Raw genomic sequence first — 27,314 nt, 5'->3', positions numbered from 1 at the left:
GAGATCGAGACCACGGTGAAACCCCGTCTCTACTAAAAATACAAAAAATTAGCCGGGCGTGGTGGCGGGTGCCTGTAGTCCCAGCTACTCGGAGAGGCTGAGGCAGGAGAATGGCGTGAACCCGGGAGGCGGAGCTTGCAGTGAGCCGAGATCGTGCCACTGCACTCCAGCCTGGGCGACAGAGCGAGACTCTGTCTGAAAAAAAAAAAAAAAAAAAAAAAAAAGAGATAGGGTCTTGCTCTGTTGCCCAGGCTGGAGTGCAGTGGTGCTATCATAGCTCACTGTAGTCTCAAACTCGTGGGCTCAAGGGATTCTCCCACCTCAGCCTCTGAAGAAGCTGGGGCTGCTGGCAATGTGCCACCATGCTCAGCTACTTTTTTTTTTTTATTGTTATTATTTTGTAGAGACAGGGATTTGCCATCTTGCCCAGGCTGGTCTCCAACTCCTGGGTTCAAGCGATCTTCCTGCCTTGGCCTCCCAAAGTGCTGGGGTTATAGGCATGAACTATTGATATATCTTTAATAGATTGTTTTCCTTAGGTAGGGAAGCCAAAAACATTAGTCTGCAAACCTTTAGATTGTCTTCTCCCAAAGGACTTGTACATTTTGGACTTAGGCAGTAGAATTGAGATAATAGCAAAAATTGTTAAAACTCTAAGTTAATATTTTCTTCTGAATGCATGGAAGTGTTTAATATTGTTGTCTTTGATTACTTTTTTTCCAGGTGATTCATGGCAGGGGACGTGGAAGGATTCTGTTCCTCCATCCACGACACCAGTGTCTCTGCTGGGTTCAGAGCACTGTATGAGGAGGGATTGCTTCTTGATGTCACTCTGGTTATTGAAGATCATCAGTTCCAGGCCCATAAAGCACTCCTGGCCACCCAGAGTGATTACTTCAGAATTATGTTTACTGCAGACATGAGGGAACGAGATCAGGACAAAATTCATTTAAAAGGTCTAACAGCTACCGGTTTCAGCCATGTCCTGCAATTTATGTACTACGGAACTATAGAGCTGAGTATGAATACTGTTCATGAGATTCTTCAGGCTGCCATGTATGTTCAACTTATAGAAGTGGTGAAGTTCTGCTGCTCTTTTCTCTTAGCGAAGATCTGCCTAGAAAATTGTGCAGAAATTATGAGACTCTTAGATGATTTCGGCGTAAACATCGAGGGAGTCAGGGAGAAGTTGGACGCCTTTCTGCTAGACAACTTTGTGCCACTCATGTCTAGGCCTGACTTTCTGTCCTATCTGAGCTTTGAGAAGCTCATGTCTTACTTGGATAATGATCATCTGAGCAGGTTCCCAGAGATAGAGCTGTACGAGGCTGTGCAGTCTTGGCTGCGGCATGATAGAAGACGCTGGAGACATACCGATACCATCATTCAGAATATCCGGTTTTGCTTGATGACCCCAACCAGCGTTTTTGAGAAGGTTAGTGCGTTTGAAAGCAATAGACAGTACTCATCATTTAGTTAAGGCAGTATATGTCTTTATAGATAAGATTCACAGACTTAGGAGCCAAGAATGAATAACTTCATTTTGTTATTTCTTACGTTATTCAAGAATGAATAACATAAGAGTACTTTATGTATAAGAAACCTGATTTGTTGTGCATTTAGGTTTTGTAAAATACATTTTGTGGGTGAAAGATAAACCACGTAGGTAGTAGAATAGTTTTATTTTAAAAGTACTTTTAAAGTTGAAACATAATTACTTTATGCAAAATATTACATGTTTGCTATAGCTTTTCATTTCACAAATTAAATTGGAACCGAGTCAGGCTAGATCTCTTTAAAAATAAATTTAAGTAATACATGCAGAAATTGGCATTGAGAAGAGTTCTGCATGGTATACGTTAATAGAGTTTCTTATTCCTCTAAAATATAGCAAGGACATACAAAATAGCTCTTGAAAACCAATAGGCCCTAATGGTGATTTTCTTCCCTGCTCTTACCTTCTGGTTTTCCCCGTTTTACTGTGAATACTAACTAAATTTGACAATGAAAACATGTTATATGTCTAAAAACATCATTTTGGCATTTCTAAACAAGTAGACTATAACTCTTCTATCTACATTGATCAACCATCCCTGGGCACATTTTACCATGCAAATAGTTCTCTTAAAAATAGTCTTTCTCTGAAACAGCCTTGGCCTTTTTTTGCATGTAAGCATTTTCATTTTTATATCAGAGTTTCACTTGTGATCCTTTCTTGCCCAAAGGTCATAGAGCACTTTTAGTAATTGCTTAACTTAATTGGTTTCTAATCACATGGTTACCTCTGGGGCTCTGTTTACTTCTTGCATCTTCTCTTTTTTCTAGAAAGCACACTGAAAACTTGGTCAGTCACCTTTCATGTTAAATAGTTCCTCAGCTTTAGTTATTAGACCTGGTTATAAAAATACAGTATCTGCAAAGGAGGGTTGTCTACACCATTTGAAAAATAAACCCATTTGCGCCTTTGAATAACAGCAGCCTGGCATATTTTTTTTTTTCTCCAAAATGCTGTGAAACTGAGAATTCAGTTTTGTGGATTTTTATCTTTTATTCTCAGAATGTATTGATGTGGCAAAAATAATTGAAACTAAAGAATATATATATATGTTTTTTTTTTTTTTTTTTTTTGAGACAGAGTCTCGCTCTGTCGCCCAGGCTAGAGTACAGTGACGCAATCTTGGCTCACTGCAACCTCCGCCTCCCGGGTTCAAGCGATTCTCTTGCCTCAGCCTCCCGAGTAGCTGGCATTACAGGCGTCCACCACTGTGCCTGGCTAATTTTTGTGTTTTAGTAGAGACAGGGTTTCACCATCTTGGCCAGGCTGGTCTCGAACTCCTGACCTCATGATCCACCCGCCTCGGCCTCCCAAGGTGCTGGGATTACAGGTGTGAGCCACCCTACTCGGCCAAGAATATATTTCTTTTATTTTTTTGTTCAGTGATAATCAGCCCCACATCAATTATGTAAATCATTTGTCTCTGATGTTTTGATTTTTTTTCCTGTTGTTTTTATTGCTCTTTTTCCCTGGGGAATCCTGTTTTGTTTTGTTTTGTTTTGTTTTTGTTTGTTTTGTTTTGTTTTGAGAGGAGTCTCACTCTGGCCCTGGAGTGCAGTGCTTTGATCTCAGCTCACTGCAGCCTCCACCTTCTGGGTTCCAGCAATTCTGTTGCCTCAGCCTCCCGAGTAGCTGGGATTACAATTACCCACCACCACGCCTGGCTAAGTTTTTGTGTGTGGAGATTCTTAACCCTTCCTTTGGTAGTAACAGATTTGAGCAGTGACCTAATAGTGTAGGGAAGGGGGCATTCTGTCTCAACCCAAGGAAAAGCCCTCATTCGTTCTAGGGACACAAGTCATGTCCTCCAGCTATGCTGAAATCTTTGGGTTTATCCTTCTGCAGTATCTATGTAGTCCTCTACTGGATTTTCTCCTTAGGTGAAGATAAGATTGTCTTAACTTTTTTTTTCTTTTTTTAGTATACTTTTTTCTTTTTTAATATTTAACATTTTTTTGTAGAGACAGGGTCTCACTGTTGTCCAGGCTGGTCTTGAGCGGGCCTCAAGCGATCCCCCTGCCTCAGCCTCCCAGAGTGCTTGGATTATAGATGTGAGCCACCGTGCCTGGCCAGATTGTCTTAATTTTTGTACTAAGTATTCTGTGGTACTATCATCGAAGAGGCCAAGGCTTCCAAATTTCCTGAGTTCCTTAGAGGCAGCAATACTGTTATCTGAACACTGTGCGTGCACGCGAGCACACACACACACATATTTATGCTAGGTCATGCACTAAGTGCTCTTACTGTACACATAGGTACCATCTACATGTTTTTTTGGGTTTTTGTTTTTTTTTTTTTTTTTTTTTTTGAGACGGAGCCTCACTCTGTTGCCCAGGCTGGAGTGCAGTGGCGCGATCTCGGCTCACTGCAAGCTCCGCCTCTAGGGTTCACGCCATTCTCCTGCCTCAGCCTCCTGAGTAGCTGGGACTACAGGCGCCCGCCACCATGCCCGGCTAATTTTTTTGTATTTTTTTTTTTTAGTAGAGACGGGGTTTCACTGTGTTAGCCAGGATGGTCTCGATCTCCTGACCTCATGATCCGCCCACCTCGGCCTCCCAAACTGCTGGGATTACAGGCGTGAGCCACCTGCACCCGGCCATGCATCTACATGTTATCCTCATTTTGTAGATAAGGAAACAGGCACAGAAAGGTTAAGGATCTTATTCCAGACCAAGTGGCACTGTCCAGACTGAAAGCCAGGGCAGCTGCTTCCCAATCTGGGACTTCCTGTTACAGCTAATAGAATAGGGAAAAGACCCTAAAGTGCAGGAAGCATGCTGTTAACCTGTGGCCCAGCCTGGGTCATTCAGAAGTTGTTAAAGAGCTATGAAAATTCTAAACTGTTTGCATTAACAAAACATAGCCTAAGGGCAAGTGTATGTTACAGAGTTGTAAAAATTCTAAGGTGTTTACATGAGCAAAACATAGCTGAAGGGCCAGGAAGGGTGGCTTACACCTATAATCCCAGCACTTTGGGAATCCTAGGCAGGAGGATTATTAGAGCCCAGGAGTTGGGGAACAGCCTAGGCAACGTAGGCAAACCTATCTCTACGAAAAATTTAAAGATTAGTTGGGTGTGGTGGCACATGTCTGGAGTCCCAGCTACAGGGGAGTTTGAGGTGGGAGGGATTGCTTGAGCCCAGGAGGTCGAGGTTGCAGTGAGCCACGGTCGTGCCACTGCATTCCAGCCTGGGCGATAAAGTGAGAACCTGTTCCCCCCAATCCCCTACCCCACCCCATCCAAAAAAAAGAAAACATAGCCTAGGAAATTTAATGGCACTGAAAAATATATATAAAGTGTGGGAAAACTTTGATATGAAAGCACAAATCTTGGGTTTTCACTGAAATAATCAAAGAAATTGAAATTTTAAGGCTCTTGTCCTTCTGACACAGTTATTTAAGGATTTTTTTTTTTTTTTTGAGACGGAGTCTCGCTCTGTCGCCCCGGCTGGAGTGCAGTGGCACAATCTCGGCTCACTGCAAGCTCCGCCTCCCGGGTTCACGCCATTCTCCTGCCTCAGCCTCTCGGAGTAGCTGGGACTACAGGCGCCCGCCACCACGCCCGGCTAATTTTTTTGTATTTTTAGTAGAGACGGGGTTTCACCGTGGTCTCGATCTCCTGACCTCGTGATCCGCCCGCCTCGGCCTCCCAAAGTGCTGGGATTACAAGCGTGAGCCACCGCGCCCAGCCTATTTAAGGATTTTTATGACTCATTTGATCTATAGTGGATTCCTAGTTTTAAAACTAGACTATAGTTTCAGTTTTTACTTATGCAAATGTCTGCGGCATGTATTTTTACTAGCTCTGATGGTCTTTGCACATGTTAACAGATAAGGCCTGACATTTGTCATTCTGAATTTCAGTGATGTGAAGATTTAAATCGTTTCAACTGCTTTCTTTGGTCTTTGGTTTTTTAAAAACAATGATTGTTTTATTGAAAACATTTTATGAAGTAAATGTATATTTGGCAAAATGCATATTATACTTTTATTTATTTTTTTTTTTTGAGACAGAGTCTCGCTCTGTCGCCCAGGCTGGAGTACAGTGGCGTGATCTCAGCTCACTGCAAGCTCCACCTGCCGGGTTCACGCCATTCTCCTGCCTAAGCCTCCCGAGTAGCTGGGACTACAGGCACCTGCCACCACGCCCTGCTAATTGTATTTTTAGTAGAGACAGGATTTCACCTTTTTAGCCAGGATGGTCTCGATCTCCTGACCTTGTGATTCTCCCTCCCGCCTTGGCCTCCCAAAGTGCTGGGATTACAGGCTTGAGCCACCGCGCCCTACCTATATTTCTTTCTTCTTTTTTTTTTTTTGAGACGTGTCTCGCTCTGTCTCCTAGGCTGTAGTGCAGTGGGGCGATCTTGGCTCACTGCAACCTCCGTCTCCCGGGTTCAAGTGATTCTCCTGTCTCAGCCTCCTTAGTAGCTGGGATTACAGGTGTGTGCCATCACGCCCTGCTAATTTTTGTGTTTTTAGTAGAGACGGGGTTTTGCCATGTTGGCCAGGCTGGTCTCAAACTCCTGACCTCAAGTGATCTGCCCACCTTGGCCCCCCAAAGTGCTGGGATTACAGGCGTGAGCCACCGTGCCCGGCCTATACTTGACTTTTGTACATAAAAGTTTTTTAAAGCAAAATTGTTATTCATTAAAATACCCATATGTTGATTCTCTAGTACAGTGACATTTTAATATTTTTGAACCCAGGGTATCTTCAGTATTATAAATATGCATAAGGTAAGATTCAGCATCCCAATGATCCCCTTAGAAATTGTATTAATATGTAAAATACAGTATCTTACATAATCATAAAATCTTTCAATTTCTCAAAGGGAAAGAAATCTATTTTAAATCCGATAAAGAGAAAAAACACATTAGTTCAGCTTTGTATTTAGGATTTTATAGTTCATTTTTCATTGGCTATTAAGGAAGTAGATTATATAGAAGTATTCTGCTTTAAATAAAGCCATCATGCTTATTCCAAATATTTTATTTTATAAACTGGCTCATGATAGACCCCTTAATGTACTTTTTTCCCTAGTCTGTTAAATGTAATTCAGTATATCTCCCCAAAATTGGATTTCTGTAACTTACAGAGAATTTATTATAAGAATATTCACAACTTTGGGCCGGGTGTGGTGGCTCACGCCTGTAATCCCAGCACTTTGGGAGACCGAGGCAGGCGGATCACAAGGTCAGGAGACCGAGACCATCCTGGCTAACATGGTGAAACCCCATCTCTACTAAAAAATACAAAAAAGTAGCCGGGTGTGGTAGCGGGCGCCTGTAGTCCCAGCTACTCGGGAGGCTGAGGCGGGAGAATGGCGTGAACCCGGGAGCCGGAGCTTGCAGTGAGCTGAGATCGTGCCACTGCACTCCAGCCTGGGTGACAAGAGTGAGACTCCATCTCAAAAAAAAAAAAAAAAAAAAGAATATTCACAGCTTTGAGATAATTTTGATAGCTGATAAAGATGACTTCACTATTTTGGAAAATCTAAGCATGTGTAAAAAATTAATGCCTCAGAAAAGCTTTTTATTTATTTATTTATGTATATTTTTGAGATGGAGTCTCACTCTGTCACCCAGGCTGGAGTGCAGTGGTATGATCTCGGCTCACCGCAACCTCCGCCTCCTGGGTTCAAGGAATTCTCCTGCCTCAGCATCCCTAGTAGCTGGGATTACAGGCGTGCACCGCCACACCCAACTAATTTTTGTATTTTTAGTAGAGATGGGGTTTTACATTGGCCAGGCTGGTCTTGAACTCCTGACCTCAGATGATCCGTCCACCTCAACCTCCCAAAGTGCTGGAATTACAGGTGTGAGCCACTGCACCCGGTGAGAAAAGCTTTTTAACATTTTTAAAAAATACATCTAATTTAGGGAGCAGAATTAGTTTTTTTTGTTTTTTTTTGAGACAGGTTCTCACTCTGTTGCCTGGGCTCAAGCGATCCTTCCACCTCAGCCTCCCAAGTAGCTTGGACTACAGGTGCACACGACCATGCCTGGCTAATTTTTTGTAGACATGGAGTTTTGCCATGCTGCCCAAGCTGAATTTGTGGCTTTAAAAGCTACATTTTAAAATGGGGATAAGGGGTCCTGGACTCACCTTGAAACTGACAGAATTCAAAAATGGCAAATTAGGCATCCAAAGTACACATTACTTAGAATGTAGTAGCTCCCACAGCTGGTCTTCACAAAACACTGATAATCTTCCACATATTTTCTCTATGAGCATAGTTGATCTTTATAGTATTAACAATAGCCTATGACACATAAGGACAGTTATTGTCCGTAATATAATCTCATGCTTAGGTGGTATGCTGTTCTGGTTAATTGAGGCACAACCCATTTGGTAAATGAAATTGCCTGGGCAAAGCCACATCTGTGTAAACTGTAGGTGCTGTATGCCCCTCCAGAATTCCTTCACTTAGGCATTGGAACATGTTTTAACTAATCCAGCACTTGACCAATGCAAAATTTCTGTCCAGGAAACCATCACCTGCAGTGTTACCATAATTTAACCAAAAACTCTTTGGAAAAAAACAGTTCATTTATATCTAATGACTTCAGCTAGAGCCAGATAAATCTAGAGAAGTAGAAATTTCCCTCTAACCCTCAGTTTTGGAAGTACATGAGAAATATAAGCCCTCAGTTTTAGAAGTATGTGAGAAATATAAGCAATGCTGTGTTTGACAGTAACAAACTTTATTTATTTATTTATTTTATTTATTTATTTTGAGATGGAGTCTCACAGGCTGGAGTGCAGTGGCGCAATCTCTGCTCACCGCAACCTCCAGCTCCCTGGTTCAAGTGATTCTCCTGCCTCAGCCGCCCAAGTAGCTGGGGTTACAGGCACGCACCACCACGCCCAGCTAATTTTTGTATTTTTAGTAGAGACGGGGTTTCACCATGTGGGCCAGGCTGGTCTCGATCTCCTGACCTCGTGATCCGCCCGCCTCAGCCTCCCAAAGTGCTGGGATTACAGGTGTGAGCCACCATACCCGGCCGGGCCAACTATTTTAAAGACAGTAACCTCTGTTTCAAATGTGAGATTTGATTAGAATTTCTAATAAGCTTGAGTTGTTTTTGAAAAAGTTTTAAATCGCCTTCAGATACCAGATAATACGCAGCTAGAACTTGAAATTGCTTAAATTAACAATGAACTCACCTCTTGGAGTGAAAGCATAGAGATGAGCAGGTTTTCTGTTAGAAACTAGGTCAGTGGGTTAAGTGTACTTTCTCAGTTAACTTAATGTCTTTTTCTGCATCAGACTCCTTTTTGCCAACCCTTCCTCCCCAACCCCGTGGACTTTGGAAGATTGTAATTAATGCATGTGCAGTTCTTTAGAAATCACGCAAGGTGTTTTTCTCCTCTACAGTTTTCTGCCTTTTATGTATAGATTTAGAGTGCTCTTATTTTCTACCTTTGACTTGCATTCACTCCAGGTTCACAGATTCCTGAAGAGTGCCTGTAATCTAGGTATTGACTACTATTAGGGCCTTAGGAAAGATAGTATCTTGGGGAGTGTGTTAGACAGGAACCTCTTGAAAATTGGAGTGTAAAAATTCAATCTTACTTGCTGATTCTCTTTTTTTTTGAGACGGAGTCTCGCTCTTTCGCCCAGGCCGGACTGCAGTGGTGCTATCTCGGCTCACTGCAAGCTCCGCCTCCCAGGTTCAAGCGGATTCTCCTGCCTCAGCCTCCCGAGTAGCTGGGATTACAGGCGCCCGCCACCGCGCCTGGCTAATTTTTTTGTATTTTTAGTAGAGATGGGGTTTCACCGTGTTAGCCAAGATGGTCTCGATCTCCTGACCTTGTGATCCGCCCGCCTCAGCCTCCCAAAGTGCTGGGATTACAGGCGTGAGCCACCACGCCCGACCTCTCTTTTTAAATAAAAGATGAAAACAAGCATAGGACAACTGGAAATTAAAAAGGAAGATATGGAACAGGGACAGCTTTGTTGACATTTAAAAGGAGAAAACCGTGGCCAAGCACAGTGGCTCACGCCTGTAATCCCAGCACTTTGGGAGGCCGAGGTGGGCAGATCACCTGAGGTCAGGCGTTTGAGACCAGCCTGGCCAACATGGTGAAACTCTGTCTCTACTAAAAATACAAAAAAAATTAGCTGGGCTTGGTGGCAGGCGCCTTTAATCCCAGCTACACGGGAGGCTGAGGCAGGAGAATCCGCTTGAACCCAGGAGGCGGAGGTTGCAGTGAGCCGAGACTGCGCCACTGCACTCCAGCCTGGGCAACAAGAGTGAAACTCCGTCTCAATAAATAAATAAAATTTTTAAAAAATGAGAAAACTCTTTTTAAGAAACTGGAAGAAAAAAGCAAATGATAAGCAGAAATAGAAAAGGATCAGAGAGTCTGGAAATGACCGGAGAAAAGGTTTGGAGCAGGAAAAGAAGAAGGGGAAGTACTATGAGTTAAGGCTTTTAAGTTTTAGTTTCAAATTTATTATTCAGAAAATGCCACTTGTGTAATAGGTAAGCATTGCTCATTCAAAAGTTAGAGGATGAAACCTTTTATTTGGCTTTCCTGTTCTATCATAAATAGGAAAAAAAATCCCTCATAAGTTGTGAATTCTATAACTTAGTTGTACTATCTAAATATTAATATAACCAGAAAATAAAAAGATGGTCGTAAGTCACATCTGTAATCCCAGCACTTTGGGAGGCCGAGGCGGGCAGATCACGAGGTCAGGAGATCAAGACCATCCTGGCTAACACAGTGAAACCCCATCTCTACTAAAAAATACAAAAAATTAGCCGGGCATGGTGGCGGGCACCTGTAGTCCCAGCTACTCGGGAGGCTGAGGCAGAAGAATGTCGTGAACCCGGGGGGCGGAGCTTGCAGTGAGCCGAGATCGCGCCACTGCACTCCAGCCTGGGCGACAGCAAGACTCCGGCTCAAAAAAAAAAAAAAAAAAAAAAAAAACTGCTGGGCATGGTGGCACACGCCTGTAATCCCCCAGCACTTTGGAAAGCCAAGGCGGGCGGATTACAAGGTCAGGAGTTTGAGACCAGCCTGACCAACATGGCAAAACCCCATCTCTACTAAAAATATAAAAATTAGCCAGGCCATGGTGGTGTGTGCCTGTAATCCCAGCTACTGAGGAAGCTGAGGCAGGAGAATAGCTTGAACCTGGGAGGCGGAGGTTGCAGTAGGCTGAGATTGTGCCACAGTACTCCAGCCTGGGTGACAGAGTGAGACTCCGTCTTAAAACAAAAAAAAACAACAAAAAACACATTTTCTACCTTGGAGGCTTGTTAGGGTTTTTTGTTTGTTTGTTTGTTTGTTTGTTTGGTGGGGATGGGGTTTTTTTTGTATTTTTTAGTAGAGACGGGGTTTCAATCTGTTAGCCAGGATGGTCTTGATCTTCTGACCTCGTGATCTGCCCGCCTCAGCCTCCCAAAGGGATGGGGTTTTGCCATGTTGTCTTTGCTGGTCTCAACTCCTGGCATCAAACCGTCCTCCCGCCTCAGCCTCCCAAAGTGCTGGGATTATAGGCATGAGCCGTGGCACTTGGCTAAGGCTTGTTAGTTTCTTTTTCTAAAATTTAAAAAAAAAAAAAATTTTTTTTTTTTTTTTTTTTTTTTTGAGACAGAGTCTCACTCTGTTGCCCAGGCTGAAGTGGAATGGCACAATCTCGGCTCCCTGCAACCTCCACCTCCCGGGTTCAAGTGATTCTCCTGCCTCAGCCTCCCGAGTAGCTGGGACTACGGGTGCACACCACCACGCCCAGCTAATTTTTGTATTTTTAGTAGAGATGTGGTTTCACCATGTTGGCCAGGCTGGTCTTGAACTCCTGAGCCCGCCTCCCAAAGTGCTAAGTCTACAGGCATGAGCCACTCCCCCTGGCCAAAAATTTTATTTTTTTAGAGACGAGGTTTTGCCTTGTCGCCCAGGCTGCAGTGCAGTGGTACCATCATAGCTCACTGCTGCCTTGAATCCCTGGGCTCAAGTGATCCTCCCACCTCGGCCTCCTGAGTAGCTGGGACTACAGGAGCACACCACTATGCCCAGCCTTTTACATTTCTAATAGTGTTCTATTACTATTGCACTGAAATTGGAAGGAAATTAGACTTTGTAAGCACATTTATTCTTTAAATATTTTTTACTCTCTAGAAGGGTTGAAGGGATAGAGAACTTTACCAAATTGTGCTAAAACTCTTAGAATCTTGCCCTGAGGGCACCTCTCCCTCGCCCCTATTTACCCTGGTCACTTTACTTCTGAAGTTCACTTCTGAAGTTCAGTTCGCTTTTGACTTTGCCTGCTTGGAGAGAAGAGGGTGAGTAAATTCTTACTACAATTTGTCTTTATTTACCATTTGGTATTTGACTATAAATACAGTATTACTGAAAGGATTTGTGCTTAGCATGAACTGATTTTTCATAGCTTTATCCTTGGTCATTAACTCAGTTTTTCAAGACAAAGGGATTAATTAAAGGCGTATTGCACCTAGCTTTTTTTGTGATGATTTTGTTTTACGTAAATCAATATAAGCTTTAGTTCTGAGCAAGATTTTACAAATAAAGACTTTTCATACTAGGGTAGATAGTTTTGCAATATAGCATCTAAAGACTGCTCCATGTTTTACTGAGAATCAAAATTATATCAAATGTAGCTGGTAACAGGGTTTTTTTGTTTTGTTTTGTTTTTTGAAATGGAGTCTCGCTCTGTCACTCAGACTGGAGTGCAGCAGTGCAATCTTGGCTCACTGCAACCTCCGCCTCCCGGGATCAAACGATTCTCCTACCTCAGCCTCCTGAGTAGCTGGGATTACAGGTGCCCCCACCACGCCCAGCTAATTTTTGTATTTTTAGTAGAGACAGGGTTTCGCCATGTTTGCCAGGCTAGTCTCTTACTCCTGACCTCGTGATCCGCCTGCCTGGCCTCCCAAAGTGTTGGGATTACAGGTGTGAGCTACCGCGCCCGGCCTGAAATGGTTTTTTTCAGCATTAAAGCACCATGATAGCAACTATTTGGGAAGATTGTATCGTGGTGGAGAGAAGATGATAAAACTGACAACCAAGACTCAGTCTGGATACCTCCTTGTACTTGTCATTCAAGCGATTAGATTAGCATTTTTTGGATGTAGAAAGGGCCAGAGAGGTGCCTGTTCACACAGGTAACCTCTTTTATAGGGCCAGGCACCATCTCAAGTTCAGGAATTGCTCCCCCACTCCCACCCCTTCTGATAGATAAACTAATAAAAGGTATTTTGTTTCTTTGATTTAATATAAGCATATTGGGTACTTTAAAAATTATTTCGTGGCCGGGTGTGGTGGCTCATGCCTGTAATCCCAGCACTTTGGGAGGCAGAGGCAGGCAGATCACCTGAGGTTAGGAGTTCGAGACCAGCCTGGCTAACATGGTGAAACCCCATTTCTACTAAAAATACAAAAAATTAGCCGGGCATGGTGGCATGTGCCTGTAATCCCAGCTACTCGGGAGACAGAGGCAGGAGAATCACTTGAACTCAGGAGGTGGAGGTTGCAGTGAGCCAAGATTGCACCATTGCAGTCCAGCTTGGGCAACAAGTGAAATCCTCTCAAAAAAAAAAAAAAATTTTTTTTTTTTCTTCCCAAAATGTGTATCTTGAATTGGCTGGCTAGGCTGGGCATGGTGGCTCACGCCTGTAATCCCAGCACTTTGGAAGGCTGAGGCAGGCAGATTACGATGTCAGGAGTTCAAGACCAGCCTGGCCACATAGTATTCAAATTCTTAAGTTTTAAAGGTAATTTATATATACCGTCTTTAATTTTGAGAGAATTAAAATGTAACTTGCAATATAATTAAAATAGGGATTTCCACAGAGTTTACTACCTTTATTTGATTTAAAAAAATCTGGAATTAAAAAAATATATACTCTAACTGGCTACAGTCTAGAAATATTTTAGGCTTTTAGCCAGACTTTTTTTTTTTTTTTTTTCCTTGAGACAGAGTCTCGCTCTGTTGCCCAGGCTGGAGTGCAGTGGCGTGATCTTGGCTCACCACAACCTCTGCCCTCCGGGTTCAAGCAATTCTCCTGCCTCAGCCTCCCGAGTAACTGGGACTAAAGGCGCACACCAACATGCCCGGATAATTTTTGTATTTTTAATAGAGACCGGGTTTCACTATGATACAACATTTTGACAGTGAATGGAGAAACATGAAATTTTTGCCCAGCTGTAATGCCTAGTTATTTCTCCAACTATATATATATTTGTGTGTGTGTATATATGCATGTGTGTATACATATTTACAGGAACTGTTCAAAAATCATTTCTCATACTTCATTATCAACAATATCATACATGCACACAATTACATTAAAGTAAAAGATGTTTAGAGGAAATGGCCAATTTACATTTTCAGGCTGGGCATGGTGGCTCCTGCTTGTAATCCCAGCACTTTGGGAGGCCGAGGTGGGAAGATCACTTCAGCTCAGGATTTTAAGACCAGACTGGGTAATATAGTGAGACCCAATCTCTATTTTATTAAATAATCAGTAAATTTAAAAAAAATTTTTTCAGACCACTGAAATTATATATAATTATATGATATATTCAGAATAAGACAAAATGTTTTTCGTTATACAGTTTTTTAAAGTATCAAAGCAAGAAAAGTAGTAACATTCTTTCCAAGCTTTAAAACATGACAGCTATTTAATCCTATGAAAGGCAAAGGAAAATAATTCAGAACATGAAAGAAATGTCATTCTTTCCATACCTCTTTGAGAGTACCTGATACACAGATAGTTAAACTGTTATATGAGAAATGAAGGATGGGAGAAGTGCCTTCTCTATGAAAAGATGAGCCACATACTGTTCTGCAGTTTTCTCATTTAACATTTTGAATATCTGTGTTGGTGCATATGGATTAACCTCACTCTTTTTCACAGCTGTGTGTGGTACATACCAGAGTGTATCCAACCAATGTCTTATTGATAGGTGATTGGAGTTATCCCAGGTTTTGTGCTCTTACAAACAGTAATGCAATAAGCATCCATTCTCTTGACAGTTCTTACTACAGAACTTTTTCTTACATTGGCGTAAAATCTTCCTCTTAACTTCCACTTACTGGTCCTGAAAATAGTTGCCATCTTTCTGAGTCTTCTCTTGTGTTGAAACATTCCTCACCCATTTGACCATTCTCCCTTTGGATCCCTTCACTGTCTTCCAGATGTGGTCCACTTTGTCAGTGTTTAATAGTATAGTGATATAAGTTAACACTGTCTTGGTTGTGGTTTTACCTGAATAGAGAGGGTGGGCTTGCCTATTTTCTTTTTTTTTTTTTTTTTTTTTTTATTTTTTTTGAGACGGAGTCTTGCTCTATTGCCCAGGCTGGAGTGCAGTGGCGCGATCTTGGCTCACTGCAAGCTCCGGCTCCCGGGTTCACATCATTCTCCTGCCTCAGCCTCCCGAGTAGCCGGGACTACAGGCACCCGCCACCACACCCGGCTAATTTCTTTTTTTGTATTTTTGGTAGAGACGGAGTTTCACCGTGTTAGCCAGTATGGTCTCAATATCCTGACCCCGTGACCCGCCTGCCTCAGCCTCCCAAAGTGCTGGGATTACAGGTGTGAGCCACCACACCTGGCCTTTTTTTTTTTTTTTTTTGAGACAAGGTCTCACTCTGTTGCCCAGGCTGGAATGCAGTGGCACTATCACGGCCCACGCAACCTCAATCTGGGCTCAAGCTATTCGATTCTTCCACTTTATCCTCCCAAGTAGCTGGGACCACAGGTGCATGCCACCACGCCTAGCTAGTTTTTGTATTTTTTTTATTATTATTATTTTTGTAGAGACGGGATTTCGCCATGTTGCCCAGGCTGGTCTCAAACTCCTGAGCTCAAGTGATTTGCCCGCCTCGACCTCCCAAAGTGCTGGGATTACAGGTGTGAGCCACCGTGCCCAACCAGGATTGTCTGTCCTTTTAATTTAGTTTACAGTTTTGTTCCTACAACTGCCATATCACTTTAGTTCATATTGAGGATAGTCAGTTGAAGCTTTACATTTGGAGTTCGTGGGTCCCTGGAACACCTGATAAAAACTGTGAACTTCCAGTCACCTCACCCTACCCCCCAAATGCATTAACACACAATTATTGCTGCAATTTCAGGTGGTTCATGGGTCCCTGGTGTTTCTCTTTTCTTTATGATTAGACCTTGTTGATTCCTTTGCTGAAGTCATAGGTTCTCTCATTCTCTACCAGTGCTGTTACATCATCAAAAATTAAACAGGAAACTGAGTCAGCCTTGGCATTACCCAGTGAGTTCATGCTGCCTCCAAGTGTGGGGCGGTTTTTTGTTTTGGTGGGCTATTTTTCAACAATACAGGATCTACCTCAGGCTAACCAGTCTGTAGTTCAGGAATCTGTCTGGCTTCTAGTCCTCTCCCATTCATCGCAATTCCACACAGATTGCAGAAAGCAATTAAGCAGCCTTATCTACTAAGCCTCAGGATCCCAGGACATTATTTGTGAGATCGAATGACTTGAACTTGCTGAGAATAACTAGCTAGTTTTTCTTTTTGTTCTCAACCATCTTGGATTTAAGTTTCTTCTTAATAATTGTATTTAATCCTCAGATTAGAAAGAATAAGACATTATTAGCTAAGAATGGAAATCAAATAGGAGTAGGGTTGTTTCTCTTTGTTATTTGTTAATATTACATTAACCACCCCATGGGATGGGGGTGGGCTTCACTCTTCCTTTAACCTATAAAATGACATTTATTCCACATCTCTTACTTCGTCAAGTCACAGTTCATCCTGAGGCTTTAGCCTTATTCACTATATTCTTGTAGCTCTATTTCACTCGTTATAATACTTGTTTTATGTGCCCAATTTTTACCATCTGTTGTAAGTGGTTTTTTAACATCTGAATTCCAGAAAGCTCTCTGTGCAGCGCATCAGATTTTTTAGATACATTCCCCTTTTCTACCTCTTATCAGTGTATTTTGCAATTATGCAGTCAGCGTTATGCTTTTGAGAGCTTCCAAGCCTTCTTGAGCTTCCTTACACAGTTTCTGATCTTGGAATTGATCCTAATTTTCCTTTGAAAAACTTGAAATCTGCCTATCCAATATGTGCAGCATTCTCCTTCCTTTGTTTCTTGATCTCCAAACAACATGGCTTCTTTCTCTAAAGCTTCCTTCCATTTGCACATTACCAATCATGTTTCACCAGTGAGGATTAGGTCCAAAGTAACAGTTTCTCTCATTTCTCCTCGATCTTCTGAAAGACCAGATTTTTACACAGACAAAAGCATGTCATGAGATGCACTGATTTAAGCTGAGTGACACTTTCACAAGTGTCCCCTGGTCATTAATAATAGCTGATACTTTTTGCACACTGCCACATGACAGGCACCATACTAAATCCTTTTCACGTACTCTACTTCTATCATAGGGTAATGAATGTGTTATCCCAATAATACAGTTGAGGATATGGGCTTAAAGATATTGAGCTATGTGCCCAAGATTGCCACAGCTTATGAGTGCCAAAGTCAGAAATTTCCTAAATTGGATCCTTAATCACCAGACATGGTGCTTAATTACCATGCTGGACAGGATTCTATTACTTGAAAACCTGTGTAGCTCTCAGACCACTGGCTGTGCACAGTAGGCACTTAAATATTTAATTTGAGGTTTATGATTCTTGCTGATTTTCAGAATATTGCCCTTCAGCTCCTACAACTCAATAAGAAAAAGATGAGAAAAATCGGTAAGGCACACTATTAGGCAATTTATAGAAGAAATGAATGGAAAATACTCCATTTTGTTTTTTGTTTGTTTGTTTTTTTCAGGTTTTTGTTGTTGTTTTTTCGAGATGGAGTCTTGCTCTGTCACCCAGGCTGGAATGCAGTGGCGTGATCTCAGTTCATTGCAACCTCCGCCTCCCAGGTTCAAGTGATTTTACTACCTCAGCCTCCCGAGTAGCTGGGATTACAGGCAGGCACTACCACACCTGGCTAATTTTTGTATTTTTAGTAGAGACGGGGGTTTCACCATGTTGGCCAGGCTGGTCTTGAACTCCTGACCTTGTGATCCGCCTGCCTCGGCCTGTCAAAGTCCTGGGATTACAGGCAGGAGCCACCGTGCCCAGCCTGGTTTTGTTTTTTTTGTTTGTTTTTGGAGATAAAGAGTTTTGCTGTTGTTGCCCAGGCTGCAGTGCAATGGCATGATCTTGGCTCACTGCAACCTCCACCTCCCGGGTTCAAGCGATTCTTCTGCTTCAGCCTCCCAAGTAGCTGGGGTTACAGGCATGCGCCACCACACCGGGGCTTGCTTTTTTTTTTTTTTTTTTTGAGATGGAGTTTTGCTCTTATTACCCAGGCTGGAGTGCAATGGCGCAGTCTCAGCTCACTGCAACCTCTGCCTCCCAGGTTCAAGTGATTCTCCTGCCTCAGCCTCTTGAGTAGCTGGAGTTACATGTACCTGCCACCATGCCCAGCTCATTTTTGTATTTTTAGTAGAGACAGGGTTTCACCATGTTAGGCTGGTCTTGAACTCTTGACCTCAGGTGATCCACCCACCTTGGCCTCTCAAAGTGCGGGGATTACAGGTGTGAGCCACCGCACCAGGCCTGTTTTTTGTTTTTTGTTTTGTTTTGTTTTTTGAGACAGAGTCCTGCTGTGTCACCCAGGCCAGAGTGTGGTGGCATGATCTCAGATCACTCCAGCCTCTGCCTCCTGGGGTCAGGTGCTCCTCCCACCTCACCCTCCCAAATAACTGGGACTACAGGCCTGTGCCACCACTACCCAGCTAATTTTTGTAGAGACATTGTTTTACAGTGTTGCCCAGGCTGGTCTTGAACTCCTGGGCTTTTAAAATCGTTTCGATGGAGAACCAGTTTTTGAATGGCAAAAACTCTTTCTGTTTATAAATAAGATACATAAAAAAACAAAGAATGCAAAAATGTTTGTGTGAGCTACCGTGCCCAGCCCACTTTAACTTTCTGTGTGTGAAGTAAAGGTAGTAAAATAGAAGATCTTAAGTTGTTCTCACCTTTTTTCCTTTATTATATTATTTGTTTTATTGAAGTTACTTGTTTACTGTATTCATCATTTGCTGTGATTTTTTTTTTCCAGAGTTACTATTTTTGCTAGGAAGAATAGGGCTGGATGCCCAATCACTGTGATTCATATGATTGATTTTTTTTTTATTAAGAGCAATTCCACTGTCTTTTATTTGAGAAGGGTCATTAGGCTCATTCATTGAACTTCTACTGTTTTAATAAATGAGTATATAATGTAAAGATTTTTCTAAAGAATAATGGAAGCTGTGTTGTAACATTCTGGAAATTACATGAGCTTAGAAGTAAAATTGTCCTCATTCAAGGTTCAGATCACAGCCTACCAGTTTTAGTTACGTAAACAATTTGGGCAAGTCACTTCACATTCTAAGCCTCAGTTTTCTTATCAGGAAAACAGGGATGGTTATTGCACTATCACTGGAGGAATAATTTAATGTAAGATGCACATGTAAAGCACCCAGTGCAGTAACAGTGTTAGTTTTTAGTTTGTTTGTTTTTTTCCGTTGAGACAGAGTCTCGCTCTTTCGCCCAGGCTAGAGTGAAGTGGTGCGATCTCAACTCCCTACAACCTCCATCTCCCAGGTTCAAGCGATTCTCCTGCCTCAGCGTCCTGAGTAGCGGGGATTACAGGCGCCCGCCACCACGCCCAGCTAAATTTTGTATTTTTAGTAGAGACGGGGTTTCACCATGTTGGCTAGGCTGGTCTTGAACTCCTGAGCTCAGGTGATCTGCCCGCCTCGGCCTCCCAAAGTGCTGAGATTACAGGCATGAGCCACCGTGCCTGGCCAATGTTAGTTTTCTCTCCTATGTAGTTGGAAAAGGGGTTCTCAGCCTTTTTTGTGCTATTTACCCCTTTGCTGATGTTGTGAAGCCCATGGAAGGACCCCTTCTCAAAATAATGATTTTAATGATAAAATGCCTGACATTACAAAGGAACCCAGTTATACTGAATACAGTTTTCAAAATACTTAAATTTGTGACGTTTTTTGTTTTGACCACTGTTTTGGACTAAGGCGAGGAATAAATTAGTGAATGGGCTAAAGAAAGAAAGATAGAGGCCGGGCGCGGTGGCTCACGCTTGTAATCCCAGCACTTTGGGAGGCCGAGGCGGGCGGATCACGAGGTCAGGAGATCGAGACCACGGTGAAACCCCGTCTCTACTAAAAATACAAAAAATTAGCCGGGCGTGGTGGCGGGCGCCTGTAGTCCCAGCTACTCGGAGAGGCTGAGGCAGGAGAATGGCGTGAACCCGGGAGGCGGAGCTTGCAGTGAGCCGAGATCGCGCCACTGCACTCCAGCCTGGGTGACAGAGCGAGACTCCGTCTCAAAAAAAAAAAAAAAAAAAAAAAAAAGGAAGGAGGAAAGTAAAGAGGAGAAGGAAGTGGGGGGAGGAAGCTCATAAATATATACACCTGGTTTTGACTCCCTCCCAAGCTGTCATCCCAGATTTCCAACAGGCTCTTAGACATTTCCACCTCAGAACCCTATCAAGGAAGTTGAGTACCTCTCCCAAACCAGCTCATCTTCCCTGCTTTCCCTGTTGATAATCAACACTCTCTCCATCACCTCAAGTCTAAATGCTCAAATCACATTTGAGTCCTCATTCTTTCACCCTATTTCAAATCAGTCATGGTTGTCTGTAGATTTTATCTCTACGCTATCTAATTCCTGTTACCCAGATTTAAGACCCTCTTATCCTTGTCTTATTATGACAAAGGATTTTTCTGCTTGGTCCCCTACTTCTTACATCTTCCACAAAGTATCCCTTGAATGTCTTGGGACAGTTTAATATAATCTGTATCTCTAATTCTGCTGCACTCACAGATGTGCTGTTTGGCTTCATACCTAATTGTCACCTGACTCATTTACCTGTTGGTAAATTTGTATTTGTTTCCACTTTCCCAAATACATTCTAGGTTCTTTAAGGAAACGGATTACATCTTAAACTTATTTTTGTTTCTCCCTATAGCACTTAGGACAATACTTAAAAGTGTTTATTTATTTTTATTTTATTAATTTTTATAGAGATGAGGTCTTGCTTTGTTGCCCAGGCTGATCTCAAGTGATCCTCCCACCTTGGCCTCCCAAAGTGCTCAGACGACAGGCATGAGCCACTGCACCTGGCCAAAAATGCTTTATAAAATCTTGGGTAGTCATCATAATTAGGTAGCTCCAGCTCCAGAAGCAAAAAGGAAAATGTTTGCCAGGTACAGTGACTCACACCTGTCATTCCAGCAGCTCAGGAGGCTGAGGCAGGAGGATCGCTTGAGGCCAGGAGTTCAAGACCAGCCTGGGCAACAGAGCAAGACCCCATCTCTAAAATATATAGTAATAATAATTTTAAAATAAAATTTTAAAAATTAAAGGAAAAAGTTTGACCTGATATCTACTGAATTCTTACAGGAGTTGATATCAGACCAAGTCTTTATGTCAAAACGCCGAAATTTTACATGTATTTAAATTTTCACTAGCTTAACTCCCCAAATGATTCAGTCACAGCTTTATGGTGTTACTTGTGGTTAAGAAAACTGGATATGGTTTCCTCTACTGTGAAGCCCTGTACTTGTCCTCATACCTGCTACTTGTAGCCCAGGGCTTCACATAATAGGTGCCTAATTGTTTGTTTACTCTTAAAAGCTTGGGAATGTACATAGATCATTATAAATTAAGAAAACATAGGAGGCCCAGTGCAGTGGCTCACGCCTGTAATCCCAGCACTTTGGGAGGCTGAGGCGGGTGGATCACAAGGTCAGGAGTTCAAGACCAGCCTGGTCAAGATGATGAAACCTCATCTGTACTAAAAATAAAAAAATTAGCTGGGTGTGGTGACAGGGCGCCTCAGGAGGCTGAGGCAGAGGTGTTTGAACCTGGGAGGTGGAGCTTGCAGTGAGCCCAGTTCGTGCAACTGCACTCCAGCCGGGCAACAGAGCAAGACTGTCTCAAAAAAAAAAAAAAAAAATTTTTTTTTAAAAGCTTTGTAGAAAACAAAAGTAAGTAGGTGATCTTAGCGGGAAAAGCAGTTTTAGTAAAGTGAGCCTAAGATGATCATATTAGTCAGCTTTGATAATTCGTTTGCAGCTGATGCTTTTTCCTTTGGTTAAATTCTTTTTCTTGTGTTCTTAGGTTAAGACATCAGAATTTTATAGATACTCCCGACAGCTCCGTTACGAGGTTGACCAAGCATTGAATTACTTTCAGAATGTTCACCAGCAGCCTTTGTTGGATATGAAGTCAAGCCGCATCCGTTCTGCAAAACCGCAAACTACAGTATTTCGAGGAATGATTGGACATAGCATGGTTAACAGTAAAATACTTCTCTTAAAAAAACCAAGAGTCTGGTGGGAGCTAGAAGGCCCACAAGTACCTCTGCGACCTGACTGCCTTGCTATCGTCAATAATTTTGTGTTCCTGTTAGGCGGGGAAGAGCTGGGCCCGGATGGTGAATTCCATGCTTCTTCCAAAGTATTCAGGTATGACCCGAGACAGAACTCCTGGTTGCAGATGGCAGATATGTCTGTACCACGCTCTGAATTTGCTGTAGGTGTTATTGGGAAGTTTATTTATGCCGTAGCAGGCAGAACCAGAGATGAGACTTTCTATTCAACTGAGAGATATGACATCACCAATGATAAATGGGAATTTGTGGATCCTTATCCAGTTAACAAATATGGACATGAGGGGACAGTGCTCAATAACAAATTGTTTATCACCGGTGGAATCACCTCATCTTCCACCTCCAAGCAAGTGTGCGTGTTTGACCCTAGCAAAGAAGGGACCATAGAACAGCGGACCAGGAGAACTCAAGTGGTTACCAACTGTTGGGAGAATAAGAGCAAGATGAATTATGCGAGATGCTTTCACAAGATGATTTCTTACAATGGCAAGCTTTATGTCTTCGGTGGCGTCTGTGTGATCTTGAGGGCCTCTTTCGAATCTCAGGGATGCCCTTCTACAGAAGTATACAACCCAGAGACTGATCAGTGGACCATCTTGGCATCCATGCCGATTGGTAGAAGTGGCCATGGTGTGACTGTGCTGGACAAACAAATAATGGTTCTTGGAGGCCTTTGTTATAATGGTCATTACAGCGATTCCATTCTCACTTTTGATCCGGATGAAAACAAGTGGAAGGAAGATGAGTACCCTCGGATGCCCTGCAAGCTGGATGGTTTACAAGTATGCAACCTGCATTTTCCGGACTATGTACTGGATGAGGTCAGGCGTTGCAACTAATGACATCCTTCTCCCTAAAAAAAGAGGCAAACAAAGTATTTGTTTGTGCAAAGTAGTTAATTAAAACATATAAAGAAAAACCTCACCAGTTTTACTATCAAAGCCATTGGTCTAACATTGTAAGAATTTTTCATTCTGTGCTAGCATCCTTTTTTTCTTTTCAGTGGCCTCAAACTCATGCAATAAGTTAATTCTAAGTGCTAGCTCTTGAAACTACTTCCAGAAGCAGTTGAATAGAATGCTCCACTTATCTGGGAAATTGATTTTCTGCTTTAAACATTTCTTTCAGATGTTAGCGTAGGAGTCATGCGTCTTCTAAGACCAGACCCGATAAGTGTCACTGGATGTGATTTCAGTCTCTGTCTCTATCTGAAACCTTTTTGAAGATTTATTTCAGTGTATTTCAGTCTGTTATACTTTTTAGTTTTATTATTTAAAAGTTTAAAACTCTTGACCTTTTTGCATGGCTTTTTGCTGAAAATGCAAAAATATAAATTTTCTACAAAGTTAACTTTTTATATTCAAAACACTATTTCTAAGCTGCCTTCTCTTATCCGCATTGTGTTAGTGAAAGCATATTCATACTCGCATACAACCTATAAATACACAAGGCACATCCCTTTTATGCGTGGTTAGGATTCTATATTTTTAAGCTAGTGCACTTGCACACACAGTTCGCCATACTTGTTGAATTTTAGATGTAACGTCTTTTCACATATTAACATTTTTAGAAAGTTAAAATAACTGGAGTCCTCATTTGCTATCAAAGTAGCCTATCTTCAGTCCATACTGATTCAGTAATATTTGAACTCCTTATATTTCTGAAACATGTATGGTCATGAAAACTAACATTTTATATTTTATTTTCAAAAGTAAATGTTAGTGTTCTTTGTTGATGTATGTCTTTTCTTTTTGAAAGTGTTTTTCTTTGCAGTCTGTTGAACGTTGCCCTGTTTTTAGTGAGAATCGGAGTGGTATATGACAAGTTCTGGCCCTGCAGCATGTAAGCACTTTTAAAGAGCATTTAGGTAATACCAGACTCCTAAATCAAGGCCCATTAAAAGTAAGTGCAACTCCCATTTTTTACATTCAGTAAGGCTGCTGCATTTGTTATTGAATGGAAGGTAGAAACTCTTAGAAAATTTGAGCTCAGTTTTGACTTAGAGGTAAGAAATAGAATTATAATTATAATGTTACTGGTTTTATCTACTTGTTTATTTTGTACAAAATACCCAGCGATATTAGGGATGTAAGCCCTCAGTTTTTGTTTTATTTACTAAAAGCTATTAGCATGAAGGATAGTAACCACAAAGTTCAGAATGGATCAAGAATAGCTGTTTAAAAGCATTTATAGTAAGTGTTTTAGGATTAGCTGCACCTTTCAACTCTAAATGCAGAGGAAAAGACATAGTTGACAAAGTTAAGCAAGAATAACCTGGGAGTGGATCACTGAAATTGATGCCATTTGCGCACGAGTAGTCTATATCTGATACAGACTAGATCTATACTGGCAAAACTTGCCAGATCTTAGAATATTGGTGCAATATTGCAATGCCTTCTATATGGCTGCTGATGTATAAATTTTCTAGTTTCACTTTGTTTGTTTGGTGTTTTTTGTTTGTTTGTTTGCTGCTGCCACCATTGAACATAAAATGGAAGTGTGAAGTCATGGAAATGTGAAGACTGGTTTTTGGGGGATTTTTGGGCAGTTATTAGACATACTATGAGATTAAACCTGATATTCAAACTCCAGAATTGGAGGCATTTGGGTTTAAGAAACAGGTACATAAGTAGCTTTTGAAAAAACCATTGGCATTGATTTCAGAAATCAATAATAATCTTATTTTATATACGAGACTTAAATTTTCATTAACTAGTCCTGTCATTTACTTACAGTTTCCAAACACGAAATTTGGTATCTTGTTTCCCATGGTAATATGGGTAAAAGGCTTTTTCTACATTTAAAAAAAATATATTTTATTTTTGAAAGCTAGGAATAAGTTAGCCATTTAATTTTTTTTCTACATTAGTTTAGTGGCTTTGTATGTGTGCTATGTTGCTTTAAAGAAAATAACGTCTTCATTATTTTCCTCATTGATGTCTTTTGCTAGAAAAGACCAAGAAAGAGCCATCAGGCCAGGTATCCATATCTAAGGCTTTACACTATAGTGGTGGTTCTCTTTAATTGCTTAGATATGACTTCATGACCCTAGTTAGGGTGACATCTGGGCAAACATTTGAGTATTCTTGGTCTTCCATTTTAAGGACAGAGGCCAAGATCAAAGTTCATGTTTTGTAAAATTCGTAAAATCTTAACTTGAACTAACTCTGGGTTCAGCTTTACGTAAGTCACGTCGGACCTGATGTTAGCTGTAATCAGTTTTGAGCTTTAAGGATAGTTGCTGTTGCTTGGGTTCTGAATGTATGAGAAAACTCCCTGTTTATATGTAGTTCTAATTTAGGTTATTTTAAATCCATGATTAACTTACATTCCCTTTTAAAATTATGGTTTAATTGCTGCAAGAGATTTATTTTTGTTATACTAAACTATGGAAAAGTTTTTCATAGCATTTTTTTCAAGTTTATTTTTCGTGTGCTTCATTTTGGAGTTTTTGTTTATATACATTGCGCTCAAAAAAGTAGTTTTTTGAAAAATTCAGTAGGATTTGAATCTATACAGTTTAACTGTTATGACCTTTATGCGTGTTGTTTTCACTTTATATCTTAAATGCCAGAGTTCACAAAAATAGCTGATCTTCATTAATTACATCTTAATTAGAACCATTTGTTCTCTTCCGTGTCTTTGACCTTCTAAGTTTTGATTTTAAAGAAATTCCTTGCACTACAGCCTTTTCTTAAAATGCAAGATTCTTACTTTGAAGGTTTTGTGTTGGAAGAAATGCTACTGGTTTTTAAAAAGCAAAGCTTAACTAATAGAATTATTAGCTTTTCTTGAGACAGCTTTCTGTGTCCTCATTACTCTGCTCTGTGTGAGTGTTACTAGAATTTGTGAAATACTGACTGAGCCCTTCACTTATCTTTTCTAAAGCAGCACCTTTGGACACCTCATTCTGGGAAGCCTGCTCGAGTCATAGTAAAGGACACACGCTTTATGTGGGGAAAAGTGGTAAAAATGGAGTTTTGTCTTAATTACATGAAACTAAGCTTTAAAATATTTTATAACAGATTATTTGAGCTGCATAATCTAAACATGTCAAACGTTCAGTGGGACTATTTTTATATATGTATATGTGGGTGTAGGTCATAACATTTCAGTTTATAATATAAATTGTTATTTCAGTTTATAAGCTATCTCTCAGAGGAGACTAGCTCTTTTGAGAATTCATAATTTAAAGTTTTAGACTGAAGTAAAATGCAACATAGATAATAGTGTAAATCAGATATAATTGAGGGCTATATGGCAGTAAAACTGCTAGTGCCAGTTTTCTTGTTTGCCTGTTATACATTTTTGATTTTTGTTTTGTATTCTGAACATTTTGAGAGATCATATGTTTGTTCAATTACATTTAGAGTTGGTTTGGGAATAAATATCTTCTAAAAAGAGATTTATCTTAAAAATGGAAGTCCTAAAAATTAGTTTATCCAGAGTTTATAAAGTCAAATATTCACTAGGCATAGACTGGAATAGATAAATTCATGGAAATCATATCCTTTCAGTACACCGTATAACTTCAATATTACACAAGTAACATTGAGGAGAATGCCATCAGCTTTGTTCTCCCTTAAATTCTTAGGTTTTCTTTTTACATTTTGGGAACAACTGCATTTAAAATGTTATTAATCAGTATATAGTAAGGTTTAGGTGTTTGCTTTCTGAAGGAATGGTCCAGTGAGGTGATTGGGAGTGGTTATTTTCTACCTAACTTGTATATGCCCTATACCTCTTGGGCATACTTTGTCTATAGAAAAATATTTTGACCTTTAGGTACATTTTGGGCCAGTAGTCAAATAATCCTAGGGCCGATATAAAAATCTTAGAATAATTTAAGGTTTGCCTTTTATACCTGTTTTGAAAGCCTTTACATTTTTGTCAGGTAATTTTTCCCAAGCCGTGGATATAATCTATTCAAACATGTTTATGCTATCCATTCTGTTTTTAAATTGAAAAAAATGTTAAAAGTGTTTATGAAGAAAAGTTTAAATAAAATATTTTTAATCTTTAAAATATACTTCTTTATCTCTGATTATTTGCTGTTTTTTAATATATAATCCACCACTTTCAAAGTCACTAATGACTTGATTAGCAGAATACATTTTGTTTTCCTTCAACATGCCAAGGAAGTGCCATGAAAATGTGATTTCTGCCAGTGCTTTCAGCCGCAGATTCAAATGAGAGCATTAGAGTGAAATTATTTATACTCTTATATGCAATGGAAATTTTATAATGAAGCCAAGTAATTAAAGTTCTACTAACACAGAGTTTTGCAGTCTTGGAAAATGAAAATATAGAACTGAGAAAAAGCATTTACAAGCCTCAAGC

At 40.9% G+C, this 27,314-nt stretch overlaps 1 protein-coding gene across 1 annotated transcript in view; it reads left to right on the top strand.

The window, feature by feature from the left end:
• Nucleotides 1-27,003, top strand: part of KLHL15 (kelch like family member 15) — a 44,983-nt gene extending 17,980 nt beyond the window's left edge. The window contains exons 2-3 of the mRNA XM_003261154.3: nucleotides 724-1,435; nucleotides 21,704-27,003. Of these exons, the coding sequence (XP_003261202.1) occupies nucleotides 731-1,435; nucleotides 21,704-22,813 (1,815 nt within the window). The 5' untranslated portion in view covers nucleotides 724-730 and the 3' untranslated portion in view covers nucleotides 22,814-27,003. The remainder of the gene's footprint in view (nucleotides 1-723; nucleotides 1,436-21,703) is intronic.
• Nucleotides 27,004-27,314: the final 311 nt, after the last annotated feature.

Source organism: Nomascus leucogenys, chromosome X (genome assembly GCF_006542625.1).
Source record: "Nomascus leucogenys isolate Asia chromosome X, Asia_NLE_v1, whole genome shotgun sequence".
Taxonomy (NCBI): domain Eukaryota; kingdom Metazoa; phylum Chordata; class Mammalia; order Primates; family Hylobatidae; genus Nomascus; species Nomascus leucogenys.
Note: the sequence above shows the minus strand (reverse complement) of the source record. Positions and strands in the feature narration are given on the sequence as shown.